The sequence below is a fragment of the Urocampus carinirostris genome, chromosome 8 (assembly GCF_059441175.1).
Source record: "Urocampus carinirostris isolate Australia breed hairy pipefish chromosome 8, RoL_Ucar_1.0, whole genome shotgun sequence".
NCBI lineage: Eukaryota > Metazoa > Chordata > Actinopteri > Syngnathiformes > Syngnathidae > Urocampus > Urocampus carinirostris.
The window spans coordinates 32,207,104-32,227,933 of record NC_142356.1 but is presented as its reverse complement, the minus strand read 5'-3'; the positions used below and the strand labels follow the sequence as shown (position 1 = coordinate 32,227,933).

At 38.9% G+C, this 20,830-nt stretch overlaps 1 protein-coding gene across 2 annotated transcripts; it reads right to left on the bottom strand.

The window, feature by feature from the left end:
• Positions 1-496: 496 nt before the first annotated feature.
• Positions 497-19,370, bottom strand: pld5 (phospholipase D family member 5). Of its 2 annotated transcripts, none has more exons than XM_088343166.1 (10): positions 19,064-19,370; positions 9,855-9,991; positions 9,617-9,788; positions 9,449-9,557; positions 9,256-9,383; positions 7,085-7,282; positions 5,559-5,710; positions 5,246-5,411; positions 5,066-5,156; positions 497-2,033 (listed from the first exon to the last, which is right to left on the bottom strand). In XM_088343166.1, exons 1-10 carry the CDS (start codon positions 19,220-19,222, stop codon positions 1,801-1,803), a joined length of 1,545 nt encoding a protein of 514 aa, XP_088199292.1. In that variant the 5' UTR covers positions 19,223-19,370; the 3' UTR covers positions 497-1,800. The 2 variants fall into 2 exon arrangements, with proteins under 2 accessions (XP_088199292.1, XP_088199293.1); XM_088343167.1 differs by lacking the exon at positions 19,064-19,370 and adding an exon at positions 12,034-12,324.
• Between the last annotated feature and the right edge of the window lie 1,460 nt (positions 19,371-20,830).

Below are 20,830 nucleotides of genomic sequence, written 5' to 3'. Positions count from 1 at the left end.
TGTGGTCTGTGCAGCCCTTTGAGTCTTGTCGTAAATAAGGGCTATACAACTAAAAATGACTTGACTTTTACATTGCGTTCTAAGTTGTACATATCCGTAAACCAACTTGACGAATTTACATTATGTACGCGCAAGTCTTTTTTAATTTCCAGTTTCTCGCTGGACCCACAAATGCACCAAAAAGGCAAAGGAAGATGCTTTCGATCGTGTCAAACTCAGACTTCTCCATGAGCTAGAGCAGTGTTTCTCAACTATTTTTTTGTCGCGGCCACCCTTAGAAGAAGAAATCCTCCTGTGCCCCCCCTCCCAAGACAAAAACAATTTACTGAAAAATAAAGTTACAAAACAAATAAAAATCAACAAACAATAATACATTCAAACAAATCACTAAATTAATTCACTCAAGAGCACAATAATTAAAAAATGGCAAAACAAGAGTTTATGAAATAATTACAACTTGTTTATTCTATAAAAGACAATATGAATCAATCAGCACATTCGACAATAGACATCTATACACTGCGTCCTAGTGGAGTGAAGGTGCAATTGCATTTGAGAATCTCTGAGGTCAAACTTGCCTTGGCCCGCCCCTTGATGAAGCCTCACAATTTGAAAACCACTGTGCTAAAGGCGAAGGCATTTTTATGCCACATCTTTGTATTCCCAATAACGTCCACATGATGGCAACAAATTATTATCTAACGTAAACAAGGTTTGTCCTGAAATAATTCCCCTTCTTTTCGGAATCAGTAGTGCAATATAGCTAGCAGGAATGTTATTTTGAAAATTATAATTTGACAGTACAGAAATGAATTGTTAATAAAAACAAAAACAAAAAATGCTTGAGCCTGTAAATAGTGCTTTTTTATTTGGTTTCAATGTATAACAGATTATTTAACAAATAAATAAATGTGATGACTTTATATTTTTGACTGTCACATGTCCTTTTTGAAACCCAAAACTAGGTATTACTATTGTACAGACTTCCGATGAAAATGATAAATGTCTATACCGAACTTCGGGTTCCTTTTTTCAAGCAAGATTTTTTCGCTGCTCAATTTAGCTCAATTTAAGAATGTTTTTTGCAAACTTGGACAAACTAAACATAGCATAGCAACACAATGGGAAGCTATTGATCATGTTATGATGAAATGGCGGATCTCATCCATGCTCAGATTCGTCTGCAAATCCCCAATCCACAAATGCATGTATGTACACGCGAGTTACATTAAAAAAACACACCAAAATCAACTTTTGAAAGCTTGACATACTGGTTTCATTAAAATGTTGATTTTTTTCCCAGCCCTGCGACTGGCAAGCAAGCAGTTCGGGGTGTCCCCTGCCCACTGCCTGAAGTCGGCTGGGATGGGCTCCAGGACTCCCATGAACCTAGTGATGATAAGCGGTGCAGAAAATTGATGTATTTTTTCTTTCAATTCACAATAAGTGTATGCGGAAATTGTTTTCCTGCCTGAAGATTAGACTGGAACCAAATTGTGAGATTTATTATTTGAGAGTAAAGGGATACAGCCCCCTAAATGCTATGATTAGTTGTGTTTTATATCCACATACCTTTTCCAATATGTTTATACATTCTGCTAGAACCATATCTTAGTGGGATATAGGCCCCCAGAATATCCAATATGCAATATACAGTACATCATGCAGCATTTCACAGCATAATATCAGACTAATATAATCACTGAATATGCAGTGAGCTACTGTATATTGTAGCGTGTTCATTCTTATACTCCTTTTTTTGCATATTGGAGAATGCTCATATGAAATATTAGTCCATTTTTATAAAGGGTCATTCCACGCCTCCACTGTCGTCGTATCCACAGGGTGTTTGTGTCTGTATTTGTTATATCGATCTTTGTTTCCTAGCAAACTTTTCGAATACGGTGAAGTCCAGTCTCTTTGGAAAGCCGCTTGCATTTGCTCCACAATCTTCCCTCCATCGTTTTTCATCGTGACCACTAGTCCAACACCGCCATTGTTGTAGAATTCGTCCCCCACCCAATTGTGGTTCCCTAAGAAGGTAAACGGGGAAAGGAGATTAGCACAAGCTTGTTCACTATACAATTCTTCACATTGCTATTTTTTTCGTCAACTGAGTAGACTGCACTTACTTCTATTGTCAATGAATGAATAATTCCCACGCTGAGGTTAGATTGGAGCTGATGCAATGCTTTTGGTTTGTAAACATGATTCAGTGAGATTTGTATGGTATCGGTTTTCTTATTGCTTATTACATTTTGAACAATCAAATAGTAAATTTATTGAAGTTTGATTCATTGAAAGGTTCAGAACTTAGTAAAACGTGGTGCTGTTCAAGCATTTTCCTAACGATACTGGTCATCTATTCCTGAGACATGCTCCAGAGCTAGCTATACATTAAAAAAAAGTTACACACATGCATTTATGTTGCGAGGCCTTTCGGCCCATTTTGCTGAAGAAGAGGTCAAGCATCTTATCAGTTGACAGCTTCATTTATTTGGCTTCCTGCTGTCCGCTCTCAACACTTTTAACAAAGCAAGCACATCCGTCTTTTCTTTGACTTTTGTTCATCTCTTTACCCTGTTTCTCTTCGGCTGTCTCCGCATCCGTGTTAAATATTGTTTTCATGGACCATCCTGGGGACATGCTACATTTTGTGTCTACACTTCATGCACATCGCTTATACTCTGCTCTTAATGCACTGCGTGGTGGCTTAATGTAAACAAAAACATCTTTCACTGAGAACTCCACTGCCCCCTGCTGTAGTGAAAGTGCAATTGCAGTTTATTCTGGGAATGAAAAAAAAAAGAGTTCCTGAAGTCCAACACACCTGCACCCCCTTGATGGAACTTCAAGCCCCCCAGGAGGGCCTGCCTTGATATTTGAGAACAACTGATAAACAGTATGGTGGAAACGTGTGTCTTCGTCAGAAACTAGCAATGTTTTTGTCTTTTGAAAAAAATTGCATCTCATACTCCATGAAGTGTCGTCTTGTTCTGTAAAGATATCCGGCATTGTCTTGTTTTGTCCAGGCAATTAGCGACATTTTCTGCAGTGAAAGATAGCGTACCTTTTTTAATAACTAAGCCAAATCGATTCCTTTTTGATAGGTTACGATAAAATTCAGTTTATATCTTAGCAGGAGTGTCTTAACTGTGGCTTGGGGGGTACTTGGGAGGCACTGATGTCCATTTTGAGAGGTTCTTCAAAAATAGCACAGCAGTTAACCCTAACGAGCTATTTTGGTCAGGGTTTGTTGTGGTGCACCTGACACTTACCAACAATAGTCAACTTTTCTGCTGATAAATTATTTACAACTGAAAGAGTGATAACATTATTTTTTGTATTTTCATATGCATTAAGCAAACGTTACTTTTACTTTTTGTTTTCTGGAACAAGGGGAGAACATATGGCATTTAAAATTAAGAAAAAAATACTGAGATGAGTCAATTATTTGAAAGTTTTGCTAACATTAATATGTGTTTTGCTCCAATCAGTCATCTGTCAAAACTCCAGCACAATCCCACCCCTCCTATTTAGAGAAAACAACTTGGGTGCATTTTCTAATGTACGTACAACTGTTGGGACCATTCATTGTGGGATGGTTTTCTCAGCCATACTAGCGGTAGGGTTACAATTTACATTTAACAGGTAAAGTATGTTTGAAATATATAATTTTAAAGAACTACTTTAGGCAAACATCTGGAACATTACTGAGAAAAAGAAAATAAAAAAAGACAAAAAAGGTTTTCTTTGAATATTTAATGATACCAAATGCGTGTCTGGTCTTTTTAAACACATCGCGACTCCAGAGCAGCAGGCTAGTCTAGCGCTTTGCTTGGCCGAGCTTTGCTTGGTGAACAAGGCCTTCTACTTCCTGATGAGAATTGTCTTCACCAGAGTAGCCTGTCTGTCAAAGGTAAAGTAAGTAATAATTGTTGCAAAAGGGAATCCAAACACAGGATACAGTATGCGTCCTTAAACCCTTAAGTAAGCAATGAACTCAAACAATGTCAAAGTAACACTTCCATTCTTTAAAAGAAAAAAACATTTGGACACCATAGTCATTGTAGTTTTACCATTTTTGTTAGGTGGGGTGGATTAAAAAGCTTGGTGTGCCGTACTTGGCGCATGGACTGTAGTTTTCACCCTCCTGGACAAGTACAAATTATATTCCGGAGAAAGTATTGTCTGGAAAATGTTCTAACAACAACAAATAAACCCTCACAAATACTCAGTGGTGGGCCATAAGGGCCAGCAAAGCAGTAAATGATGGCCTAAAAAATATATTTTTTTCATCAATATTTACAGTATAATTTATAATGAACATTGTCCGTCAGCTTCCCTTTATTGCTTCTCCTTGGTTGTGCTGCTTCCAGAAGATTGCTTTCATATTTAAACATTCAACCAATCACATTTCAGCCGTTGGATTTTCTAGGCTCCGAAATCTACTTGCAGGCCTTCACAAAAAAATCTGAAGGCTGTGTCCCATTATATCAGTCTTTGAAAAAGCTGTTGCATTAGCCAATCAGATTCGTATCCAGTGCTTGAACGCTAGCTAGTTGGCTTTGAGAAACGTCAACGGTTTCACTATGGCTGGCTAGTGGGGGATAATCTACCATGGTGATCACAGCCATCAAATTTGAAGAGACAAGCTGCACAAGGAACCACAGTATTTGCGTTCATTTAATAGTGAAAGGTTGGACAAGGAAACGGGAAAATATTTTATCCACTGTTTTCAGGCTAGATGTTATATTTTAAGCCTGGGCTTTGGCCAGGGCTGACCCAATCCGTAATGTGGGCCACGTCTGTATGCATGGTTCGGGCCGAGCTTGGTTCGGCCAAAAATAACCCCTCCCCAACCCGAGTCCTCACAACTGCAATAGGAAATGTAACGTCCATGGGCTAATAGAGCCAGTTTGTTTGCGAACGACACATTACAAATTTAGACTGGATTGAATGCCCAAGCTCCCCACTGCAAATACTATTATTACGTAACATGGTAACGTGGATGAATTATGAAATAATCGATTGCAATTATGATCAAAGCAAAAACATTGCTTACCAATGTAAAAACCATTGTCAGTTAGCATGTACTTGTTGTGATTGAGTCCATGTTGAATGTCATACTTTTGCTCCTTGTGACTGAAAAACCTCTGAAAAATAATTGAATAGACAAAAATGATCTATTTTTGAAAGAGAATAAAACAAATACTTCTGTACTCAGCCGAGTTTTTGCACGTACCACCTCCAGGGAGCAGTTGCGCAGCTGAAAGCACAGCGACTTGAGGGAGGTGACAAAGTTAAAGGTGAGCGGGTGCGTGTTCCTCCAGAAGCTTATGAGTAGGCGAACTTTGATCCCTCTCAAAACCACGGCCTCTCTGATCATCTCATCAAGTGCGGACCAATACCTAACGATAAAGTCGTTTTAATGAGGTGATTCAATCAAGTTCATCTTCGTGCCATTTTTACATAAGCCCAAAGCAATGCTCAGTGTGTTCAGGTATGATATATGGAATGTCACATGAAGCATATGTTTTCATATCAAAGCTCATTACCTCGTGACCGCGGTTCCTCGGAAGCGTCTGCTCACCAGGGGGAGGTAGTCCATCACCGAAATGAAGATGAAGCTTTTTGCGTTATGTATGACGTGATGGATGGCATCTATGTCTCTCGTGCGCTCTTTAGCACAGAACAGATCAGGAGAGCTCTACAGACAACATACAGTAAACCACTTAAGTTTGAATGCACATAAATAGTACAATGAATTTATGGAATATGAAAATGGAATGAAAGCTTAACAACAAAAAAGGTATGTCTTTTGACTTATATGCAACATGACGGAAAGATACGTTGAGGCCTAAAAGGGTAAATAAAATGATGAATTGCTGCCCTTGGGTTGGCGAGAAACTGGCAATTAATCTTTTGTAACACCCCATCAAGATAATAATGCAGATGCAAGTTCATTAAGAGACAAAAAAGTCATATTCTGCCTCTGTCAAGTTAACGTGTTTCAAATTGTGAGTGTAGAATTACAATGCGTCAGTCATTTCTAACGTGTTAGTTTTTCTTAACTCCAAATTATTTAAAAGAAAATCTTAGCATGAAAGAGTGCAGTTTATCATTACGCTAAATAGCTGAATTGATGTTATGGTGTTCCACAAACATCATCGGGCTTCTGAGGTTGTAATTCTACCCTACTGCCTACAGGTTCCATCTTTAGAAAAGAAAAAATAATTGAGCACGGTTGCAAATGGTAATGCCAAGGTGGTAATTTTAGTCCAACAAATAAAAAAAAAACAAACAAAGAAAACAAAAAACAAACAAAAAAACAATTGAAGCTGCATGGAGATGGGGAGTTAAAGAACAGACCAATTCTAAATAAGGGAAAGAAAACCAAATTTGATGAAAAAGCTTCTATGTATGAAATTTGTGAAAATAATAGGCGTGTGCATCCAATTTGAATATAAGGAAAATAAAATATATTTTATTCATTTTCATAAATATATATAAGCAGCCCTATGCACTTTGATGGACAGAGAGGAGGGCAATTTTTCAAAATGTATGAACGATTTGGGCCACGCTACAGAAAATTACACTCAACTGAAGTTACTTGTGATTGCCAAGTTGGGCATAGTGCTACTCAACCACTAGCCCTCAAGCAAAAACGAAGGGAAAAATGGAGAGGGGTTCGTCGTCCTCATGCTGGCATTGGAATCGAAAATATATAGTTTACATAATCATTTTGAAATGCACAACGCACATGATTTTCAAATATAAAGATTTCAATCAAAATTGATAGACTGGATAAAATCCTTTTTTCATAGATGGATTCAGTGAGCACATACAGTAATAATTGTTTTTATTAAAACTGTGAAAAATGTATTATTTGATTCAATTTAACTTAGTGTCACACTTCGTTTTCGAAAGAAAAAAATACACAGAGATATAGCAACATTTATCCATCGCACGGTATTTGTGACATAAAAAACACGTTGAAAAATGGATTAAATGTTTTATAAAAAAAGCACATCCAGTTGCTTGTGTGCAGGATAGACAAACGGTGCATATGGAGGAGCCTTACAGAGACGTAGGCAGCTGCAGGGGTGTTGTTGAGCTCTAGCTCCAGGGCTTGGTGTCTCCCATAAAGTGCTGTGACTCTCTTAGACCAGATTGAGGGAATGTAGTCCCTCCCGTGGAGCTGCCAGTAAAACGAAAAGACTCTGTGGAGGTCCAGAGCCAAACAACTGCAGTTGTATACCATCAGACCCAGCTCCTTCCTCTGACGGAGAACAGACAAAAAGTGATAAAGCAAATAAGGAAAGATTAGTCAGTGTATTTAGATGCACTTCCAGGACTCGTTTTTTTCTGAGATCAAAGATAACAACACCTAATTTAATTTGAGGATGAGAAGTAGGTCAGCAAATACATTAACTGTTCTAAATATACTCTTACAGGGTCTTTAATTGTACAGTAGACCTTCTTATTGTTGGAGTGCTACACCCGCAAGGACAGCACCAAATGTGGTTACTTTAATTACCACTCTTAGTAAATTCTTTATCTTAAAGCAGGGGTCTCAATTTTAAGGAGGCCACTGGAGAGTCTGGGCCACATCAAGTGTTCCTCTCAAAAGACCACAAGTGCAACTAATCCTGCTGAAGTGAAGGACTCACACTTAAGAAGTTTGCATACCTTCATGCACTTATTATTTTGTGTCATTCGAACTGCTTTTCAGGTAGGGACAGGACTTCACGGTCAGTGATAATCACAGCATGTGACAAAGAATGGCCAAGTTAGCTGGACTTAGCCACAGCCGCTAACAAGAACAGCTCCCAGGTGTTGAGGGAGAGAGCAAACATTAGAAGTTTATGCTCCACAAGTAGATAATTTAGCTGAACTTATAGGGACAATCTCATCTCATCTCATCCCGTCTCATCTCATCTCATCTCATTAGCTGCACCGCTTATCCTCAGTAGGGTCGTGGGGGTGCTGGAGCACATCCCAGCAATCATCGGGCAGTGGGCAGGGGACACCTTGAACTGGTTGCCAGCCAATCGCAGGGCATATAGGGACAATATTCAGCACATTTTAATCAAAAGATAAGAAAATGTTAGAAGCAAAGCAATAAAAGTTGCAAAAGTATGGAGACCACTTCAACATTAAACATTAATGTCAAGTAGAGGACATAAACTATTATCATGTAGGCTCCAAATAGCCTACGGACCAATTATTGGAAAAGCTCGATTTCCATGTATTGTTTGAAATCCATTTCATCTTTCCATTCTCCAACGTTCGCTCTCTGGACAATAAGCTGGACCATTTAACAACTGGAAGTGGCATCGAACCGCGAGATGACGAACTGCTGCGCTAAAATTCTGACGAAGACATGGTTAATCTTATCTATCCCGGCTGACGTTCAAAGAAACTGTGCGGGTCAGATGTATCGACATTTCGTTCTGTATACATGTGTATACGAATGACAACAAAGTAAATCTGAATCTGAATCTGAATCTGAAATACCATGCACACAGTTGGTCAAGGTGGAATAATTGGGGCATTTTGGTCCAAACTAACTTGCACATACCAGTCAACAATGATAACTTTGTCATATTTTAATACTGTCATATTTAGAAATGAATGTTCACTTACATAACGATTATCATGCCCACTGTTCAGAACTCCCTGCTCTTAAACATGCTGTGCATTTTAGAGACAAGGTCACTGTTGTTCCCTAGACAGTTGCAGTCTTGCATAAGTGGCGGTCATAGATTTTTGGCCTAAACTATTTCATTGTGCGCGATTTACCCTGTAAGTTTGCTAGTCCTTCATCTCATAGGTATGTGTTAATCATTTTCTTGATGGTAAGTCATTTCTAACTTTGCTAAGTTTGCTGCGTCACTTTACATTTGTTAGTATTTAACAGCCCATGTAGGCATTCTATAGTATGACAAAGATCCTTGCAGGTATGATTTGGCCTTGTTGATTTAGAATTTAGACCTTTATTTTCAAACGTATTTGCAAATCCCGCAAAGAAAACCCCCTTCCCACAGAGAAAGATTTCGAGAGTAAAAATACATTTTTAAGCTTGCCTTTTGCACATTTTTGTCATAAATGGAACACACGCATTTTTCTTGGATCAGCTGAATCCCCTCATTATTTCGTTTGTGCTTGTTCTATTTTCAGTTTTTAAACCTGCCGCCAATTAGAGAAGCAAATATCCTTCATATTTGCACTTAAGCAAAATATTGAAGTCACCTTGGCAAACGACCTCCAGTCCATGTCAGCGCTGCCGACATAAAAGTGCGTGCGATCGACGATCCAGAATGAGGCGAGAAGCCCCCCTCTGCTAAAAGCTGTCATGTTGACCAAATGAATCTCTGCGTCTGGACAATAACACGCCGAAAAGGGTGAAAGAGTTCAAACTTCAAAGGAGATGCCAGATACTCACCATGCGTTGCCAAAATCTCTTGTTCGGTGGAGTTTGTCAGAGCACTTGCAATCTTTAATTTGACCCCTCGGGATTTCAAATTGAGCAATCTCTGGAATAAAAGCTGACCCTGAGGAAGCAGCGTTCAATATCAGGCTGGACTGAATATCATCTGTGAATTTTTTGTACCTGTCTTCCAATTTCTTTTCCCGAATGTCTCAGGTTCCAAATTGGCGATACCACCTGGACGGAGTGTTTTGCTTGGTCCAACAAATTGTGGAAGCCGGCGATAAGCGGAAAACTGGGTTTTTCTCCAAAGTGTTCTTGAACATCCTCTGGGATCGTCTCCAGGAGCACAATGCTGCAAAGTAGAAACTTCCTCTGATCCACTTCTTCTATGATCACATTTATACGTTTCGTATCTCACCGGCAGTCTGTGCGACAGTTCTCCTCCGTAATCCCGTCTTCGCCGTCACCCCAAAGATCCACAGAAGAAAAGATGAGTACGAGCAGTACAGAGAAGCAGCACAGCAGTGCAAAGATGGCGATGCACTTCTGCTGAGTCTGACCACATACAAAACAAACAAACCGATCAGCTAATGAATACAGCAAACTCTAGTTTAATACGGACTTACGTTTCAAAAAGAAGCCATTATATTTTTGTTTTAATTATACAATTAAATACAGTATTACACATTGAAAATGAAGAACAAACCTAGACATTCATTCAACAAATGAAAGTATGGTATACCGATAGCTGGCGCTCGCAAAAGCAGTTTTATCCGGTAAAGCCCATGACTAGAGGCCGCGGGGCCGAAACGATCTCAAACCATGTGTTCATTTTTTTACTGATTCCAACTCTCTCAAGGTCTGTTTAGCCAATCAGAATGCAGAACCTAAAGCATGATGAAAAGCCATGAAGGAGCGAGACCGTGAAAGGTGAACCGCATTATAGCGAGGGATAACTGTATTAATTATCCTAATCAATACACACTGAAAGTAGGTGTTTACTTGTGAGCGTCTCTGCTACAAAAATGATACCTGTTCCAATTTGTGTTAATAAATGTTTTTCTCTCAGCTGGAATTGCTCATAAACGACGTCCAGAACATGGGGCTTTTTATACAAACCTGGAAAATCTTAGTTCCCTAAAGTTATTTTGGAAAACCTTTGACCTGATAAAAAACCCAAAATTAAAAAGAAAGAAATGTATAATCCAGCAGAATGGTGGGTGTCTAACTATTATTGACTGCAGTGGTACAATGATATCTAAACATACGAGATTCATTTGTTTCCGGAGTGTGCTCGTATCTCGTGTGAATTTTCTAGTTATGAAATAACTGATTAACCGACAATTGTTGACATAGAAAAATTAAAATCTAACTGATGCTGCCGGTGAGCGGTCTCGATCACTGTGCCTGGAAATTCTTGTAACTTGGATCTTTTCTCATGTATCAGGAGAGATTTTTGCTCGAAAGACATCTCGTACCTCTAATTCGTTGTATCTTGAGTAACTTGTATTTAGATGGGCCACTGTGTTCAATTATTTACAAAAAAATCATAAGATGACAATTTCTTGAGGGATAGAGAGAGAGGGAGAGAGACAGAGAAATAATGGCAGGAACTTTAGCACCACATAGTGTCATTTTATGCACAACACTGATTGCTAGCTTCGTCATCCCTCTTGTGAGGGATTTTATCACCTCTGCGTCATGCTCCAGGCCAATGTCGTACAATATTAAAGGTAATATTTGTGTTCTGGAGTGTATATGAAGCCTGTAGGAAAGGTGTTGAGGAATATGAGTGGTCCAAGAAAACTCTTTTGTCCTCATCCTGTCTCCACAGCCTTGATTTTCCTCTTAAAAAGTGCAGGCATGAGATTTGGTTTTGCTTACTACTGCACACTTTTCATCTCTGCTTTTTTATCTCTCTTTCGAGTTAACGAGTTGCTGTTTTTCCAACTAATTATCTACAACCTTAGAACCTTGTTACAAAGTACTGAAACACAATAGAAGAGTTGTTTCAGAATGTTGTTAGATTCATTTATTTTAATTAACAATTTGATTAAAATTATTACATCATTTTATTTTGATATAATGGTAGTTAAAGGTCCTTCCTCTCTCCTGTGCAGCAGCACATAGCTCTCCTTTATGGTCCACAGAGACCCTAAGAGTTTCATTAATCTGAGAAGAGGAAAAGACTGTGCTTTGACATGCAGCTGTGCATAAGAAATCTCATTCAAGAAAAGTCCCACAGAGCCCTGGCGAGTAATAAAGGTTGTCTTTGGGCTGACTCATCAAAAACGCACCTAAAAAAATCGATTATGGAAATAAATGTAAGTTGCTCATTGTATTAGACAAGATACATTATATTCAAAACACATTCCAAACATTAACAATGGCATTTGAGTTTAGATATGAATTAGCACATTAAGATGAAAGAAAATATGTATCGTCATTAACATTAAAGGCAAATGCATTTTTTTGCATCCCCATTGTACAGTGTTTATAAAGAAAGTTTAAAACCGGAAACAATAAGGTAAAATAAAATATTTATATACATAAAGGAAAATACTATATACATAATAAGTACATGCATATCACATCACCTTTACAGGTTCCTTTTTGATCGGTCCTGCCATGAGCACTGCATTCCTTCGAACTTCTGTGACATCAGCTAATTTGTTTCGTTGGTCCGTTTCCGTCTCTCAGTAAGCTCCGCTCCATTGTAATACTGAAGCGTTCACATTTGCATCTGTTTCCCTGTCCCTGCTCATTTTCATGTCTGATACCCTGGTCTTAATTGTAGATTGAAATGTATGAGAGTGAAAGTGTGAGCGAAGAGAATGACCAAGTTTGCACCTCCTTGCTGACTCAACAGAGGCTCTGAGAGAGACAGAGAAAGCCCAAACACTCTTGTTCAAGCCACCAATGCAAAGCTGCAGTTTTGAATCCCATCAGTCTCTATCTGTCTCCCTCCCTCCCTCTCTATTCTTGTTGCTACACCAAGATGAAACAACCTATATTAGCATCCACTTGGAAGGAAGGCTCTGGAAACCAGGGTCAGGAGTAAGCGGGGCCCTTTCTCCCTCAAATCAAATCACTGCAAACTTCAATGCTCAACTCTCCTTTTCCTTTATTCTGTGCTGCCTGCTGCCTGCTGACATTACCACAAATGAATGCCCAATCGCTTCAGAGTATTCAAATGAGCCGACATATTGCCTAACCTAATAACTGAGGCAGGCTTAACTTTAGGTCTAAAACATAGAAAAAAACACCAGAACAACATTAAATGCATATTTGCAATTTATGTTTTCAAAGACTTTAATGAATTATTTATAAGATACAACCAGACAAATCAATTTAGCAGCTATCTGTCAATTTGTACTTCATATGAGTGCCATTATGCATGCCAAGAAAATACAGTTAAAAAACACTCCAGCAACTTAAATATTGTGATAAAAATAGGCCCGTTCCATACAGATGGATACAAATACTGATACCCTAGTCTTGAGTACTCATTGTTACTGATACCAAAAACCACACTGATATACACTATTCTCTTCCCATTCAAAATGTTTCTATTTTTAATGAAACACCTTTAAAGCCTAACATGATATTTTTCCTTAATATTGCCTTTGTCAGGATCTCGATTGCCACTTTCCCCAGAGGGCCCCAACCGAGGGGTGTGGAGCTGGGAGCTAAGAAAACCTGTTTCAAATCTTCCCTTACCTGCCTCTTTTTATGCTTGACCTTTATGCTGACTGATTTGGAAGCACACTGGGTCAAGTCATAGAGTTCTCTTTTCATTTTGGCTTACATTTCTTATTTGTTTCCAGTATGGAAATTTTTGTTATTTGTTTTGTGACTATTTGTTGGTTTTCAACTTTGTTTCTAATTCTATTAAATATCTGCCTTTTTGGATGACCCCTGCCTCTGTGCTTGCTTCACTGCCCTCAGGTCCGACCACGAAAAACGTTATGATGGCACTCCTTATTGTTAAATGGTCACAAGAAGGTAGTCAATTCTTAATCTACGAAGGCAAATGAAAATTATAAGAAAAAGACTGGTATCTGCACTAACACCAATACCTTCATTAGTACCCGTTCAACTCTCAAGACAAGAAACATAAGATAACAAATTTATATATGTCATATTTTCTATGTAAATTTGCAAAACATCTGCTCTTTGATATTCATGTTTATTCACTCAAAAACCCAAAAAACTGAACATGTTAAAGAACTTACTTAGATCCTTTATTTTGTCACAAGATAATCTCATAAATGAAGAATTACCTTGGCGCAGAAAAAAACATGCAATATGCAACAACATAAGCTGCTGAAAGCAAGAAACAGCTGCCAATCGAGTCCTTTGAGTGCAATGGTGTTGTAAAAGGGTGGAGGAATATATTCCCCTTACTTTTTACTTTAGGACATGTGGAAATTTCCAAAAACAATTTTATTTGTGAAGAATATTCATTGCAAAATCCGTTTCACATGTGATTTAAGCCAGAGACACAGTATCTTGATGACAAAATCTTGATAAGAGAGTAGAGATGGATCAATTATAATGACACCAATTTCATAGCAACTGACAATTTCATGATTCAAAAACAACAACAACATCAACTAAATAGCAACTCATAACTGCCTTGCCTTGCATAGCATCTGGCCACTTGATCATCGCAAGGAACATAATGACTACATAGCAACTGACCATTTCATTATTACAAGAAACTAAGACACTTGATAGCAACTGATGATTCATTATCACCAAAAAATAAAGACTAAATCACAATTGATTCATTGCAAGAACATAGCGACTGGATCGCAACTGACAAGTACATAAATCCCAAAATCCTGGCCACTTCATAGCAACTGAAAACTTATTGTCACAAGGAACCGAGCCGCTGCATTGCAACTGACCACTTGATCCTCTCAAGGGGCACAAAAACGGCAAAGTAACAGACAACAACATCGTCATCACAAGTAGCATGAAAGCTTCATAGCAAACTGACTACTTCAGTATCTCGAGTAACTTTCAATTCATTTTACAAGGAAACTAGCTATCGCATTGCAAATGACAACTTGATAATAACAAGGGAGTGAAAACCGACAAATTCATCCTTTGAAGAAGCAAATGGTACTGGATGACAACTGAAAATGTAACAATCTCAAGAAACAGTGACTGCAAAGCATATGCAACCGGATACTACTGCATAGCAACTGAACAATCTTAACTTACCGGGTATAACAACTAAAAACAATTGGAAAATATGAGTGATTAAACAAAATTTGAGTGAAAAATACTTCCTAATGAAATAGGAAGTAATACACCAGAAGAATATCACATTGATTACATGTTTCTACCTAATTTCCAATCTTATATGAGGAATTTATTGTATAAAGCTGCTCAATGCATGTTTCTTTTTCAGCGAGAGAGCAAAAGGACAGCAAGAGTGAGACGAAAAAAAAAATCAGAGTCACATCTCAAGGGAAATGATTGCTCTTAGCTGCGCCCACCGCTGTCAAACACAGTTTTTTTTAAAACGAAAAAATGTAGGACAAAGTCTCTACTACTTATAAAACACAGAGACAGCTCAAAATTTAGCAACCGTGATCGGAAAGTCAATCTTTATTTTAATTTATTGCTAGTAATAGATGCAGATGGCATTGTAGCTCCAATTTATTTTTTGGGGTCTTAACCCAACGATGCATTTAACAAACTCTTTTTCAAAGTTGCTATGAATCCATTTGATTAATTTTGGACTAACAACTTTGGAAGAATAAATTAATCACTGAAAAAAAAAGTCTAAAACCTGTGCAACAATGAAGGACGTTACTCTGCGGGTGTCTCACCTTCACACCTGAGACTCAGCGGACGCTTCCATCGCTATCACAGGAAGTTTTGGACCCTTTCAAGGTTTTTTTTTTAATCTACTATCAAAGTCAAAATAAAATATTGAGTGAAAACTGGCTGGGCACAGTGCCACCTTAATATGCAACTGGGCAGCCAGCCAGATGCTTTATTTTTGGTTGTAGCAGTAAAATGAAAAACATCCTTTCCTTCTTTCCATTAGGGAAATGTCTGACCACTGCAGAGCACGACTTGTTCTGTGAAAATCACCATTGTAAGCTTCAGTCAGCAAGATTTACTTAAAAGCATCAATCTTAATGCCCACTGTGAATGGATGAGAACAGCATTTATCACCATGCATTTAACACCACAGGTTGGACCAGTTAAAGGCATCATATTGTAGTCTTTGAGAAAAATGGCAGTACGAAAAAAAAAAGGTACAATAAAGACCTAGACCAATGTCTTACACTGTTATAAATAAGCCACACTGGAGAAAAGGGCAGTGAATTGTCAGACGCTACATTATTTTCTTTTCACATGATTAATGATTAATACTTCAGAAAATCGCTTACTGGAATGCATTAAGCCATTTATGAGCGTTTCACTACCGCCGCTATCAACAAGCCGCCAGAACAAAAACAAATGTGTTTGTGCATTACAATTTGAGAAGGGTTTTGCAAATGTTAGATTTGACACAAAAGCAATCAAAGCTGTTCTCAAAGATACTTAATTTCAAGACATCAGAGACATCATTGCAAAACAGCCACTTTACATATTAAATATTTTATGGTGAGAATGCTGGATGCTACCTTTACCAGACTTACAGGTACAGGTATGAAGAGACATTTATTGAGTAGTCCTCATTTATGAATACCAATGGAATGTAAACCACGGCAACACCTAATAGATACAAAATATATTGTTTAAAGGAGCCATGTCCAAAGTCTGGCCCAGAGGCCAGTTACAGCCTGTGATCAGATTTTTACTGGCAAGTACATAAATGCAAAAATCCTCAGCCTACTGAGTCATACAATCAATAATAATAATATGTGTTCTGCCACTAATGTTGACTGCAGTAAAAAATAAATTCACAATTTTTTTCACTCATCTTTCTGCCCATACATTCGCAAGGTTTTTGGTCTTTTGGGTTACCCTTAGATAGATAGATAGATAGATAGATACTTTATTCATCCCTGTAGGGAAATTCACACTTCCAGCAGTCTACCCTGTTGTTTATTAACAGATGAACATGATGCCCGAGGGGTGCTTGTAGCGAAGTGGATGACGTCACGCCAGTCCAAAAATTCGACATCCCTGCGGCAGATGGAAAACTTTTCTTTGCGAAAATCCAGGGATACACCACCTCGTGTTAGCAAGTCCGCCTCCTCTCCGATTCCCCCCGGCTTTCGTGTCTCTGTTTAGCAGCGTTGAAGCCGGATTGCTCCGGGTAGCTCCGGGTGGCTACACGTTAGCGTCCGGAATGCTAAACGTGAGCCACGTTTCCGCAAAACACAGAAACTGCGCTCCCTGTGCGCTTCGATGTTTTCCAAAAGCACTCGATGATCTTATTTGGTCGTGAGTTCGCATTTACCATGATTACGGATGGTACCGAAGACTTATAACGCCGCTAGCCGCTTCGCTAGCTCCGGCTTTTCCTCCACGATAGGCCCCTTCATCACGCCGGCACGAGAATTCTTCAGGGCAAGGAGTTGAAATTCCTTGAATACACGCATTTTTTGTGCGTTAAAACCCATGTCCATAGGATAGAAGTAATCCATAGTGTAGTTGTCAAAACGGGAAGAAAAAACACCGAAGATAGGAGCAGACAATAAAACAATAGGGCAGCTGCTGGAAAAGGCAGCAATATGGCAGACAATCATCCCAGCTCCCTCTCTGCATCATGTAATTTCAAATTAATATTAATTTCTTGACCTATGAGCATTTAAAAATCATGTTTCATATGCATTCCTAAAACAACAACTTAACATTTTATTACTATGTTGTTACTTTATTATCTTCAGGTAAAGTATTGGAAGTAGGGTTAAATAGACTCAACTAAAAAAGTAATTTTACTATAAAATCACAATTACCCAGTGCTATTGAGTTATATTCAGAACACGTTGGCCAGCACCTCAGCTGTCCTTAGGGGGAAACTTGGTGCCTGTGGACACACACTACTTTTGTGACCCCTTTGATGGAGCATGTATTTTTAACTATTTTCACCAGGAGGCATTAAATAATACACAATGTCTGTATTAGGTCCATTTGCCTGTATACAGGCCTCAAGAGGACACTTGATAGTGCTATTGGTTTCTGTTGCAATCACAAATGCCTTGAATTAAGACCTGGTATTGAGTTGATATCAAATCCACGTGTCATCTTTTATCAATTACTTCTTGTATTATAGTGTATATTCTTATTACTCCTCATTTCGTTTTGTTTTTTTTATAATGACAGTTGCGTTGGCTTTAATAAAAACGTCAATAATGGTTAAAAAAAGGGCAGGGTCTGTGTCCATTCTTATTGACTGTTAATGGTGTAGACCGTTGCAGCCTGCAACAACCATGGAATAAGGCCTGGTATGTTGGCCCGGGGGCAGCACGGCGGCGCAGTGGTTAGCGCTTGTGCGGCACAGTTCATGTCATGGGAACCTGTTGTGGTTTCAAATCCAGCTCCAGACTTCCTGTGTGGAGTTTGTATGTTCTCCCCGTGCTAGCGTGGGTTTCCTCCGGGCACTCCGGTTTCCTCCCACGTTCCAAAAACATGCATTTCAGGTGAATTGGCCGGTCCAAATTGTCCCTAGGTGTGAATGAGCGAATGAGTTGTCTGTCCCTGTGTGCCCTGCGATTGGCTGGCAACCAGTTCAGGGTGTCCCCTGCCCACTGCCCGGAGATGGCTGGGATGGGCTCCAGCTCCCCCGCGACCCTAATGAGGATAAGCGGTACGGCTGATGAGATGAGATGAGATGTTGGCCCGGAGAGGGATTGGCGCTACCAGGCTGTACTTGCCCAAGACACACCAAACCTAATTGTGCTCCTATGACCCTAGTTGATTGATGAATCCAACCAACCAACCAACCAACCAACCAACCAACCAACCAACCAACCAACCAACCAACCAACCAACCAACCAACCAACCAACCAACCAACCAACCAACCAACCAACCAACCAACCAACCAACCAACTAACCAACCAACTAACCAACCAACCAACCAACCATCAACCTGATATCAATAGCAGGTATAATTAGCCCAGTCCTATTTTTTATTCATAATAATGACAAAACGTAGTTTTTAAAAACATGTTGATCAAAAAGGCTTGAAAATGAGATACTGCTCATTTATAAACTGAAGTGTCTTGAATAAAATTAATTATTCAATGTATGCATGAATGTCAATTATAAAAGAGAGGGCAGGATAGGTTTCTGGAATGTTTTTTAATGTACATGCCTGCTTTTGTGTGAGTGTGTTTGCGTGTCAGTGTGTAAGCAGTGAGGAAATCAGCAATCAATACTCATTGGTGACAACAGAGCTCAGCCTATTGAGTCTCGCCTTATGGTATTTCTCCTGTGCTCCACTTGATGCACACAAGGCGGCTTTTAAGAGCACTTCCAATGGATCAGAACCTGATACCACGTTGCACTTTGCCTCAACGGTTTTCCTCCAGTTTTACCACCTTAAAGACTTTTGCATTCAAACTAGAAGCACTTCAATCCAAACTATGTCGAAATTAATAGATTGCTAAAAAAATAAAATGAAAGAAAGTTTGAAGTGTGGCCTCACCTTCTCGAATCTGTCTTTGCGTCTCAGGAATATGGTGGCCGAGTAGCCCTGTTGTTGGGCAGCGCTGAAGCTGCTGCTTTTCACTTGTGACAGATCAGGCAATAGGGCGGGAGTCGCCTCCTCGTAGCCCCTCGACCTTGGATTACTTGACAGTTCCATTGACGGGACCAGGCGTCAGCGCTGCCAGCGAGAACATGCAAAGTCTAGCCTCAAGCGACCTCAACCGCCAGATGCTGACTCGTCCTTCTCTCATCATTTAGAGCTGCCATGGCTTTTTTTGGTTTTTCTGTCAGCCGTCTGACTTGCTGAGCACTCTGCGTTCTGTGAGTAGCCAGAGAACCAACGCCTTCTCACACTCCCTTGTATTTGTAAGGGAGGGTGTGTGTGTATGTGTATGTGCATCTCATTGGTCTACAAGCAGGATGGGAGGGGTGGGAAACCGGCCCCTGAACAATATGATAATGCAACAGGAGAGGATGTAGTTGCAAAAGTAGACCTACATCCCGTTAAGGAATATCGGATGAGAATATTACATTGAGGAAAAAAAAAAGAATAAGAACAGCTATAAAATGCAAGGTTTTCTCTTTCATTTACCGTGTTGTATTATTGAAATATATCCATCAATCCATTATCTGCACCGCTTATCCTCAGTAGGGTCGCTAGGGTGCTGGAGCCCATCCAAACTATCTCCGGGCAGTGGGCACCCTAAACTAGTTGCCAGCCAGTTGCAAGGCACACAGAGACAGACAACCATTCACCTGCCCATTCACAACAAGGGACAATTTGAACCGGGCAATTAACCTGACATGCATATTTTTTGGAATGTGGGAGGAAACTGCAGTGCCCGGAGGAAACCCACACAGGCATGGGGAGAATATGCAAACTCCACATGGGGAGGTTGCGGTATATATATATATATATATATATATATATATATATATATATATATATATATATATATATATATATATATATATATATATATATATATATATATATATATATATATAGTATTTTGATTTAAGGAAGTATTTCATATTTCCGCAGGAATGTGTTTAAAAAATAGATATCATTAATAACTCAAAATGCTGGAAAAAAAAAATCAAAAACACTATTTAACTTCTTTATTACAATTACCATATTATTATTTTTGATATTACTATTGTATTAATATTTTAATTCATTTTTAATGGTTAAAAAAGATAAAATATTGCAAATAAAGGAAAATAATACTTAAAAACTGGCAAAAGTGTCTGTACTTGAGGCAAAAATTGCATTTATTTTGCGTGTTGTTTGTAACGGTATGATTTTGTGGAAAGAGGTTCCAGCCATCCATTTTCCTAGCTCCTTTATCCTCACAGTGACCTTGGTGCCTGCCCCAGCTGTGTCCAGGGGGTAGGACAAGGTCACGACACAAGTTGTGAGGCATCCTAAAAACAGCAATACTACTACTACAATATGTCACAGCGACCCTTATACATCATCACATCATTCATTTTTTTCAATGTATTAATACACGTTAACATATGCATTTTTTAAACGATTAATAATAATGATTTTGTCCTTTGTTTTTGGCTCACAAAGTATTCATTTATTTAATCAGTTGCAACCCTGAATATTTTCATAACCATTAGAGTATTTATTTTTCCCCTTGAGTATAGATTACTAAATATTTCAATCTACCTCCTGCAGTGTATTGGAGATTGTTCAGCCTTGCCATGTGCTGCCATTTTGGCGGCAAGTTACTGTAAAAGCTCATCCTTGCAG

What these genes read in the sequence shown, in the direction of transcription:
- pld5 (XM_088343166.1), bottom strand. Translation starts at nt 19,222, where the DNA reads ATGGAACTGTCAAGTAATCCAAGGTCGAGGGGCTACGAGGAGGCGACT. An exon ending in GAAAAGAAATTGGAAGACAG is followed by an intron (nt 9,558 to 9,616) that starts GTACAAAAAATT and finishes CTGCTTCCTCAG; the next exon opens with GGTCAGCTTTTATTCCAGAG. An exon ending in AGAGATTTTGGCAACGCATG is followed by an intron (nt 9,384 to 9,448) that starts GTGAGTATCTGG and finishes GTTATTGTCCAG; the next exon opens with ACGCAGAGATTCATTTGGTC.